The 11,956-nt window shown below is 34.6% G+C and overlaps 1 protein-coding gene across 1 annotated transcript; it reads right to left on the bottom strand.

Annotated features, from left to right (window-relative positions):
• Positions 1-4,445: 4,445 nt before the first annotated feature.
• Positions 4,446-7,880, bottom strand: LOC117919710 (laccase-7). Its single transcript, XM_034836949.1, has 6 exons — positions 7,733-7,880; positions 7,312-7,463; positions 6,542-6,786; positions 6,124-6,252; positions 5,066-6,016; positions 4,446-4,835 (listed from the first exon to the last, which is right to left on the bottom strand). Exons 1-6 carry the CDS (start codon positions 7,820-7,822, stop codon positions 4,705-4,707), a joined length of 1,698 nt encoding a protein of 565 aa, XP_034692840.1. The 5' UTR covers positions 7,823-7,880; the 3' UTR covers positions 4,446-4,704.
• Between the last annotated feature and the right edge of the window lie 4,076 nt (positions 7,881-11,956).

The raw sequence follows: 11,956 nt of genomic DNA, 5'->3' as shown, positions 1-11,956 counted from the left end.
TGGTGAAACTTACTTTACCATGACTTATGGAAGTTGTCATACTTATTAAAATTGGCATTCCTTTATCAAGAATGACTCTCATTGATCATCTTGACCACCAAGAAGCTTCAAAAGCCTCACTTGACTGGACAGAAGAACAAGGGGAGTAAGCTACCATATGATTCGTTACCTATCATCATAAAAGTTATTATCCCAATACCATAAGCATGTGTGAAAATGACGTGTTAGGGTACATGATTTGGTTTTATGATGGACATTTGATTATATACAAGACCAAGAAGCCTAGAAATTAAGCCCCATTTTGGACAGGTCATATTAGATGTCTTAAGGGATGAAATGACACTTACCACCTCTATTATCACTTTAAGTTGTTCTAGAACATTTCTTAGTTTTTATTTTTCATCATGTATCTACGTGTCATCTACTAATTAGTTAAAGTTGTAACTATTTCTAATAGAAAAATCTTCTTTGGAACTATATTGTCGTATTCATAAGAGTACGATCATAAATCTATATTTTTATTAATACGATTTAATGGTAGTATTCTTAAGAACATGATAAGGAGTTTGTATTCTTCAAAACAAGGCCTATTAGTCATGTTTTGAATAACATAATTATTATAATTTAACTTGTATTGGTATCTCAAAACGGATAACCTTTAACGGGTTATATTTACTATAGTAATCACTTTAACCTCCATCTGATGAGTTGGATAACTAGATCCAGTCCATGAAAGTTGTCACTTGAAGTTATACTACCATTAATGAGAATTTCAGAAGTATTTATCTTAACTCTAATTTTTTTTCTTAGAAAGACCACATAACTTCTTGATAGTAAAAGAGAGTCATGTAACCCTAAAATGTCCTATTCATCAATAATTTTTTTCTTGAAGAAGGTCATACAACTTCCTAATAGTAAAAGATAATCGTGTAACCTTAAAAGGCTTCATACTTCATAAATTTTATCCTAAGAAAGATTATGTAACTTCCCACTAAAGGGGAACAAGGAACCCCTAAGAGGCATTATAGACAAGACAAATACCTATTCAAACAAATATTATATGTTACATGGAATGTTATAAGTCCAAAAGCACTTAAATTATGTTTAAGGAAAGTAAAAAACCATAATAATATCTTAAATAAAAAGAAATATAACACTATCCAAAATATGAGAACTTTTCTTCAAGGCAATGATCCATTAGCAAATTATCCCTATTTCAATATGTAAATGCCACCCTCCTTAGTTTGACCATTAGTCAACCATACTGAATCAACCCTTGCCTGGTTTGATCCGCACCTTTAGCCACTTCAAAAACCATATATTCCATTCAATGTCACCTTCCACGTATTCTAGTTCACTCAAAACTATCTTGCACTTGGAGTCAATGGTGACACACCCATAATAAAATTTTGATTCACAACAAGATAAATTTCAGTATAAAATGATTTAAGAATAAAATCTTTATTTTATAAGAAGGATAACCATTAACTAATGAAGTTATAAAATTAAAAAAAATATCCTTTTAAGTGATAATAAGGTCTCTTTTATTAAAAGAAATCAATGATATTTGCTTGGTATTTAATTTAATTTTAAGTGATTGAAAATTTGTGTTATCAAATAGTAGGAAGAGTGTAAATGTGAAGTTGTGTTCTAAGTGTTTTAACTTGTCCCACATCGAAAAGATAGTAACTCTTTTAATAGGTATATTATCTAACTCACTTTCCTTAGTCTAATGGGTTTGTAAAGAGGTATAGGAGAGCCTTGTGCGCCCATGAGGCCCAAGCCCATTTGAGTGTGGGATTTGGGCTGGTTGGGCATGCGAACTTAACTAAGACTTTTAATGGATTGTTTCTTTTGGAGATTGAGGTTAGGAAGTAATGAGACCGTGTTAGTGGCTCATGTTACAAGGAAGAGTCTCGTTGAGACTATGTTAGTAATTTATAAAAGTAGGTCAACCCACAACTCTCGAAAGATCAATTTTTTTTCGAGTTCTTCTAAGTGAATCAAACTATTTGAGAAGAGTCTCATTAAGACTATGTTAGTGGCTCCGATTACAAGGAAGAGTCATGTTGAGACTATGTTAGTGGCCTATAAAAGCAAGTTATCCCACAACTCTCGAAAGACCAATTTTTTTTTAGAGTTCTTCTAAGTCTTTCAATGTTCTGCAACATTCTCTAGTCATGTTCATCACCATTCTTGTTGCATTCATACATCTATCTAGATGAATATTTATAAACCTAAGTTGTATACATCTCGTCTCACCTATAGAGTGCATCCAAGACGAGATTCACTGGTTGTTGGATCTTGGAGATAGACCATCGGTACCCTAGTGCACCGAGTTTGTCTTTGAGGATGGTGAATCTATTTCAAAGACAATGCATTATCACGTCTCAACTTATGACCAATAAGTTTTTATTTCCTTATTCTATTATTTACTTGTGTGTTTTTGGGTTAATCCTCTGTTTTTTTAATACCCTTAGAACAACATCAAATACATTTAAAAAATGAGGTCCATCATTCTTGTCACCCTTCATTAGCTTTTTTTTTTTTATCAAACACCACCTTAATCACATTCAAATTTAAATTTGATCCAATTATTTATGAATATAAATTCAATGACTTGTTCAATCCATTATATGATCCATAAATAAGAAGTAAATTTTGCCCGTTCATAGGCCGACCCAAAACTTGTGGGCTGATTTTTAATGCGCCCGTATTCAGAAGCTAATCAGAATGAAAAGGCTGATGGCAAGTGAGGAAGCCTGGGGCCGATCCTATAGATATTGGCCCTGTCCTCCGTGATTGAAATGATACTAGGTGGGCTAACACTTGGCAGATTGCACAAGAGGGGCCGGCCCTTATAGACCAGCCTGCCTATACTCCTCCCAAATTGCATTTTGTTTTTTTTTTTCAAGTCATGTTCAAATGTACAACAACCTTCCCCGTTGACAAAATATATTCACAATTTTTTTTTTTTCCATTTAACATTCCGACATTTCCATTTCTATTATGAGTGTGATAGTGATTTTAACTTTTATGATACTTAAAAAATAAAAAATTTTAAATATTAAAATTATTAGAAACTTTTTTTAAAATTACCATCAAACAATCACAAAATAAAATAACTTCTATCAATTTTAATACTAAAACAAACAAATTTTACTATATACTTCACAAAAATAATTTAGATATTAATAAAAAAAAAAGTTGATTTTGTAGACGAAAAAAATTTCCCTTGAATTTTCGATGAACCAACCAAAATCAGGAATTGTAACTCCTAGCAACCAACCAAATTGCAAAAAAAAAAAAAAAAAAAAATCTCCCTTATCACACAACAAATTCCTTCCTTAATCCATAGAAGGTTGTTGAAAAAAATTAAAGAAATATAAACATTCAATAACAATTTACCATATCCATTCTATAAATATAATACACTAAGATTACTTTAATTCTAAAATATATACAAATCTCTTTACCTTAGACTTTTGTAAAGATATAAATAGTGGTAGGAGAGGATTTTTCATATTGAGGTTTTTCCACTTTTCCATCACCATGCTCAATCTTTCATTTTGTAGATCACCTTTTTGTTTTGCTTCAATTCTCATCCTCACAAAATTTCACAATCAAAGATAAAAAATAAGCTATTTAAATAGTAAGGCCATTATCAACTTTACGCGTTGAGGGGTCTTCTTTTTGTATGTGTTTTGGAGGGAAACCCATAGCTTTAATAAAAGAACTTTCTCTTATTTTTTATTTTTTATTTTTTTGAGTAGTTGGAGGGTGCTACCTCTTAAATAAATTTTCCATTCTTAATTGTTGTCCTCCAAGGGCTTTGGAGACAAATAAATGAGTTTCTTCTTCCGCAAGAACTCGTGTGTGCAGTGCGCCTCGCCATGAGAAAGCAAGCTTGTCTCCGACCAAACATTCTCTCCGGTGACATGACGACCAATTTTACTGGATTCCAAACCAGATTCTTGACACATTCCTCACCTTTCCTTCATTCCGCACTACTCTTTGCAAATTCTTTTTCTTATAATAATATGCCCCTAGGCCCTATTATTCTCCATTTTCAATGACTAACACTAATTAAACAGGAAGGTAGAATTTGGTTTTTTACTTAATTTTAATACTATTAAATATTAGATTATTTATTTTTATAATATTTTATTTTTATTAAATATTAAAAAGTAAAAAAAAATCAATATATTATTTTTTCTATTTAAAAGAAGTTGTATATTTTGGTTTTTTTTATTTAATAAAAAATTTATAATAAGTCATTAAAAAAAATAGAAAAACAAATAATTTAAATTTTGAAAACAAATTATTTTCAATAAAAAATCAAAAAAACAAATACCACTAATACTTATACTTAATACTTTATCATGCTTGATTTCCAATAATAATATAATCACCTTTTGAGGCCACACACACGCGAGAGAAGAGTCTAATGAAAAATAAAAAATAAATTTTATTTCACTTTACACCAAAGTTGACACAGACACACGAGAGAAGAGTCTAATGAAAAATAAAAAATAAATTTTATTCCACTTTACACAAAAGTCGACAAGAATAAATCAATGAGGACCATTATTACTTTGTGGTGGAAATGAAAACGAAGCCAAAGAAAGGTGACAATAGCAAAACAAATAAATTAGAGCTTCCACAATTTGCGCCTGATTAAAATCAAGAAGATATGATCAACTTCTAACAGAGGGGTAGATCAGCCGGCGGTGGAGGCAGCGTGGACGATGGAGTGGGACCATTTTCAACCACGAAAGCGGTGGCCAGCCCCCACGGAAGGTGCACATCCAGGTGGCAGTGAACCAACCATACACCTGTCAATGATTGTTAAAATACAAGTAAGCTCAAAACTTCCAGAAGATTTGTTCGACTATCACCTTCATTGACACAGTAGGGTTATGCTACCATGCCTCATCTAACCACCTTAGACGTACTAAACATTTATAATCAACTCACCGCCTTATCCACGTGGTATATATATATTTAATTATTGACCAAACATAGTGAATTATGTATTATAATAAATAGAAAAAGGCGTAATTACCTGGATTATTGGCCTGAAATCTGATGACAGCCCATCCTCCGACAGGCACGCCAATAGTGTTGCGCACTTGAGGATTCTCCAGATTAAACTTTTTCCTATCAGTGGTGGCGTTGTAATTTCCGAACCCTTGTGCCAGTACATGGAAGTTGAAACCATGGATATGTATAGGATGATTCTCCACTACCACGAACGCCGTGTTCTGCAGCACAATTTCTACGGTTGCGTTATACTTCAGTTTCTTCACCCTCGTTGATTTTGGAGCAAAAATCAGGGATTGATCAAAGCTGATGTTGGAATTCGTGTAGTCAAACTCCACGGGTGGCTGGTCAGGGAAATCAGCGGTGTAGATTCCACTCACTCCAAAAAAGAAAGCTTGCAACATGGATAGCTCTGTGGGGAATACGAATGATGCGTTGTTCATGCTGGCAGAGAACTGCTGGCCCAGTGGACCAGCGCAGGTGGCGTTTCCACCGCATGGGCTGAGAGCCAATCCGAAGGTCACGAACATATGCTCATCGATTTGAAGTGGCACTGGGGTCCAGTGTGGTCCATTGGAAAGCGCAGTCAGATTGCTGAAGAACTTGTGTGCCGTGGGGGTGTCGTTGAAGGCGGGTAGTACCGGCATTTCAGGGGTTGATGACGTGGCACCGTCGTAGACGACGATTCCAGTGGTGGTGGTATTATCGAAGGTTGCACCGGCCGCTGAAGCGTACGGGTGCGCTGCCATGTAGTATGACCCCAGAGACTGATCGGCAGTGAGGAGGATGTCGGTGGTCTGGCCGGGGGCGATGACGACGACGTCGGTGACATAAGGTTCGGTGTAGGAGGCGTCGACTGCGATAACTTTCATTTTGTGCTTGGCTATCTTGAAGAAGAACTGGTTATTGAGTGCAGCGTTAATTATACGCAGGAGATAGGTTTTTCCTTGCACCACCTTTATTTTATGCGTATCTGATGCAGACATGTGGTAGAATGAAGTGAGCAACAATATGTATTAAACCTTCAAGTAAATTAGCATACACGCATGGGAGTTATGTCTTGTGCTAGTATTTACGTACGTTTTTGAGAGCATGGATAAAGATCTCCGGGCTGGCCGTTGATGGTGTACGCGTCGGAAATGTTAGGAGCACCGCCGCTGGCAAGTCCCTCGTTCTCCACATCAATAACATTAGCATTCCACCACTCTCCTGCAATCGCATTTTCGTGGAAGATGGTGAAGAAAACCCCATGAGTAAATTTCCGGATAAAAATATTTTCTCGATTGGAATTAAATCTTTGTCAAGAAAAGTCGTCTGCAAATTGGTTAGAGGTTTGCCAGAGAACCAGATTATCCTGGGGCACCAAATGGTAATGATTTTTTTTTTTTTCAAAAATAAGAAAACATAATGAAACTTTTGCGAAATTGTGAATGCATTAGCTACTAAAATCCATAGAATAGATTGCATAAAAGGATCAGAGTAGGGAAAAGCAGGGTACCTAAGATAATGGGATACTCCTTGTGGGGCTTTGGGAATGGATACTTGTGACCAGCTCTGGGGCGGATGATGAGGGCACCATAGACAGTTGCTCGGAGCCACTGGACATGAGCGTGCCACCAGAGGGTCCCTTCCTGTCCCGTGATCGTAAACTTGTAAGTATAGCTGTGCCCAGGACGTATGGGACATTGAGTTGCATACACAGGTCCATCTGCCCAACCACTCAGTAGTTGGAACACCCCATGCCTGCATTCACATTCACCACATCACATGACCTCGAATTGTGACCTGATACTAAGATATAATAACAATAATGACATCCTCATCATCATAATTTATCAACAGAGTATAAAATTTTGTTGGACTCATCTCTGCTGTGGTACTTGAAGAATCCCTTCAACCTAAGTTAGTAGAAAACATATAAAAGAACACTTGCTACTAAAATATATATTACATGGAAGAGGTCCAAAACCGCCTTTGAATAATTTGGAAGAGAATACATAATTATAATGTACATTGTCACTTGCTAAATATTATATGGAAGGGACCCAGAGGCTGCCATTGAATAAATGAAAGAGGATAAACAATTAATTACAAAATACAAAGTCAAAACCAACGGGAACATAGAGAATCACTGTATAATAAGTCAAGTTCAAATATTAAATCGCTGGCTCATGTGAAAACAGCTAGCTAGTTAAAGGTATGAAGATTCAAGAAGCAAAAGATGAGAGAAAGTGTGTGTGGTTTTAAATGTTTGGCTTATTCAGTTACCAGTGAATAGTGAGATTGTACGGAGACTTGTTAAAGACGTGGACGACAAGGGTGTCGCCCTCTCGAACACGTATGGTTGGGCCGGGGAGGCTTCCATTCACTGCAGTTATAACTTGTTCATGGCAGAGCCTCCGTACGGTCAGGTTTTGCACCTGAAACAATGGAAGAAAGAGAGGTCATGACATTCCGTACAATTTCAAACTCAAAAAGACTTTATGCAAAATATGCACGTGGTTAGGGTATTAGTGAGAGTGTATAAGAAAATCTAGACATAATGGTGATCAAAATCACCAACAGATGGTATTGGATAAAAATGCCAGAAACTTTGGTTTTCACAATGGCCTCTCAATACTCGAGACAAGTAGTATTGGGAAAAAAGAAACGGAAAAACATAGTCAAGTGGGTAGGACATATTTTGCACATGGAACGAGTGTTCCACGACATCGGCGGAAGCCATTGTTGAAGCAAGAAGAAGTAAGGCGAATGGCAACAGAAACACAGGGCGTGCCATTGTGAGTCGATGGAAAGTTCGAAACACAGGAGAAGGATACCAATGGAATGAAGAAACACAGAGAAGATCAGCTCCTTTTTATACTGGACGAGCTTGGAATGATTCTAAGCTTGTACGCGTGAGACGTATATAAAATGTTTACATAATAATATATAGAAAGAGCCTTAGGCTTAACTACGATTGCGTGATCTCCTAGATAAATCAAAGTTCCAATAGTCTAGATCAGACATTAATTAAGATTGACATTTAATGAGTTAGCAGAAGTTTCGTTATCTCCCGACAGCTGAGAGTAGGCCATCAAAATATTGGTAAACAAATATGAGTCAGAATCCCGTTTGCTCAAGCAAACAAGCTCTTTGAATTGGACAATTATGGCATTGACGCCCAAATTGCCCTTATTTCTCCTTGCCTCATTCCATTTTCTCTTGCAATTTCCCATTTCCTTAATTTTGAAGGTTAACGCCTGCACCAAACAGCAAATCAGCCAAAATCACCGCTTTAACTAAACATAAAGGACTTTTCTTTTTTTGATTGGGAAAATGAATAAATGGGTTCGTTGGAGAGTACCCAAGAACTGAAGTCATCTCACCTAACTTCCAAATTATTATATACTGATATAAAGCATGTGTTTTTAATTTCCTTCTTTTTTAGGAACAAAAAAACATGGCAAATGTGGAATGATGTCTCTTGATAAGTTACGTACTGACATCTCTATTTTAGCATCAACCACGTTCGACAATCTCTATTTGTCTGGCTTAAGAGGAAAAGACATCCCAATTCAAACTCTGTGTTGTATATTATAATAGAAGATATATACTCCTTAAAACAAGGCAGCAGCGCACCCTATTTTTTAATCAGAGTGGAGTTGAGTGAGGGAAAGAAAGATCTTTTCGATATAATGTTCTTCTCATTTATTTTAATATTTTTTTTCACAATATATAAAAATATTTTTTATTTTATTTAAAGTTATAAAAATATGAGATCAACTTAATTCAATGGTTCCTGCAACAATTTGTCTAATTGTCTAAATCAAAGGTGAAAATATCATCTAATGATTGATTTTATAAAAATATCAATATTGATGAAAATTTAAATAAAAAATGCATAAATTCTTGTTATTAACTTGTTCATATTTTAGTTATTTGCAATTTTAGGAAAGATTGATATTTGAACAAGATTTTGCAACCATACATGGAAATTTAAAGGTCACAATGAGAAATTGTGGACTTCTTCCAAAAAGAATTAAAGATTTAAGCATTTATTTACGAACAATTTAAAATAAAATTTAAAATTTATTCTTAATAATATAGAAAATTTCAAAATATTCTCTATATTTTCATTGCTTTTTAGGAATTAAAAATACTTAAAAATTGTTTTTATTTATTAAAGGTTGGTTAAATATGTCTTTAAATTAAAATAAAAAAATTATTTTCACCGATAGTGTCAAATAGATCCTAAGCTTTCACCCTATTTTCCTTCTAGTAATTTTATCTGAAAAAGTCGATCTTCACAATTTCGACTTGTTCCTATTTTTCAAACCATTGATCATGGAACTAAGAGAAAATCTATCTTACCATCCAGAATGGTCGAAAGTGTGGTAAGAAAAATAAAGATGTGTTTACCGGCCGTTCGGGATTGAGTATCCCTATCGGTCAAAAGTGTGAAGAGAAAAACAAAAAGCTTTACGTTTAACTGTGCCAAGGGGAGGACGGTGTCACCACTGAAATCAACGCGTTGTTCTTTAACTCCAGCTAATCGGAAGAATGATGTGGCTTTGACAAATCACAAACTTCTTTGACAATTTCAGATCATCTAGCTAGTAGTTATTAAATTTCCTCACGCTCGTCTAAAGACATCCCACTATGTCTCTCATTTGTTATCATAATCATTTCCTTCCGATTCTGATACGAATTTTTTTTGAAGTTGTCCTGGTCGTTATGAGTTAGGTAGCGGCTCACTAAAAGTATTTTCAAATAGATAGATGAGATCTGCTCACTTGCCTTGGCCTTAAAGACAACAGATTTGCCAAATAAGTCAAAATCGCCTACTCAGAAAAGTAGGACAAAAATAAACAAATCGACTCTTAATGTGAATATAGGTGCCAGGTGCTGAACACCCGTCAGTCGTTCCCATTTTAGTTGAGTATTTGCCTCTGTAACCCAGCATATGAGCTAGAGACCCCGAGTTTGATTTTTTAGGCATCTAATCAATGGGATGTAATGGCACTACGACTTCAAGTTCAAAATTTATGGAACTTTCTAGATCATACCCCATGTCCTGTACGTAAGTTCGGTTTCTTTTTTCTTGGGCAAGTGTATGAGGTACTAGAAAAGATTATTAAGATGTCTAAATATACATCCTGCCATCAGTAGCTGAATGTGGGAATCTCAAAACTCAGAATCCAGGATATTCAACGCCAGGTTTTTCATTGCCGGTTCAAGCCAACATCGATCTGTGGATATTCTAAACTAAACAGCTTGATACTTGAAAGAAAGGTTTTTTTTTTTTCCATGTACACATGTATATATAAACAGGTTGGTCAGCCAAAAACTGTTGGCGAACGCATATCAAGCTATAAATAAAAGATATGTATCATAATAATTTTAAATACTGTTTAGAATTGGTAAACCGATTAGTTTGTGGGTCTAGTTTGTGTATTACCAAATTCTCAACTATATTGAAAGTGAGCTTTTGATGGATACAGGGCAATCTCCTTTTGCCACTTGGAGACCTAGAAAGCCACCATCACAAGCCGGTAACGGTATTTGGAATCTCGTGGGAGAAATAAAAAGGCCACTTGAGAATTTTCTTGTTTTGTCTTTCTTTTCTTTTGAAGTTGTCACTTTCTCTTTCATGTAACCGGCTTTGTGTGGATGATGGTTTGGTGACTTGTAGCTGAGTAGATAGCTAGATCATTGATTGAAAATCCACACACGCTAAAGACTCCTATTTGAGTCTAGCAAATAGGAAATTAGTGTCCCAAACATCTCAAAAATCAACTCTATCTCGCCCTCATCTTAGGAAGAAACTTCACCTATGTGTTGATTAGATTGGGTATTTTAATGTTAGAAAACTGGTAAACCACGGAGGTTTGTGGGCCTTGTGGCTATTCTCAACTTTAGTTGCTATTAAATTAGTCAACAGACCATTTGTTTGATCATGTGGTTAGCATGCGAGAAAGAACATGTCTTTGAAGTTATGAATGATTTGGATCAAACACATTTAATTACCCTCAGTTAAATTTTTTTGTCAAATATCTCCTTTGCTTTATAGTGTGACTAAAAATTAACAAATAAGAAAGATTGAGTAGATATTTGATAAAATTTTAAATCAATAATAATTAAGTATAGTTAATCTAAACCTTAAGAGGATTTTGAAACACCTTTCTTTGATGGTAAAATAACTTCTGTTATTTTCCTTCTACAAATCTGGATGTCATTTTCCTCCCATGGATCAAAGAGACAGATATGTAAAAAAATGGGAAAGGCTAATAAGGTTGACTCATGTTTGACAGTAAAAAAAAAGGAGTAAAAAGTGTAATACTCAAACATAAACCCTCTTTTATAAGGATAAGAGGCAACCAACTGAAAAGACACGCTATGGAATAAAATGACACATTATCTGTTGCCTCCATTTTTATTTTCCTATTCATTCACTAAAATGATTTGGAAAATGGAGGAAATGTGTTGGGACACGGAAGCGCTAGTCACATGGTAAAGTGAATCAAGTGATGCACTACTTACATACACTATGTGCCATGATACTGTTTTGGGACTCACCATACTATAAACCAATATTTTCAGAATCGGACCGATCATTGAATCGAAAAAGTTATCGGTTCACGGTTCATTGGTCGGACTGGTGGTCAAATCGATGATGTCATAAATATATAATTTATATTTTATTAAAATTAAAATAATTTTAAGAAATTTATATAATATTAAAATCATAGCATTTCATTTTTTTGTATTTGATATGTCTATTAAATGATAAACATAAATATAAATGAATTAATATATCAAATTTTATTAAATAAAATATGTATAATATTTACTTATGAGAAGAAAATTATAACATTTAATTTTATCTACATATCTATGCATTTTATTATTTTAAAATTTTAAAAAATTATAT

This window comes from Vitis riparia, chromosome 8, assembly GCF_004353265.1.
Source record: "Vitis riparia cultivar Riparia Gloire de Montpellier isolate 1030 chromosome 8, EGFV_Vit.rip_1.0, whole genome shotgun sequence".
NCBI lineage: Eukaryota > Viridiplantae > Streptophyta > Magnoliopsida > Vitales > Vitaceae > Vitis > Vitis riparia.
This window is presented reverse-complemented; position numbering and strand designations above follow the sequence as displayed.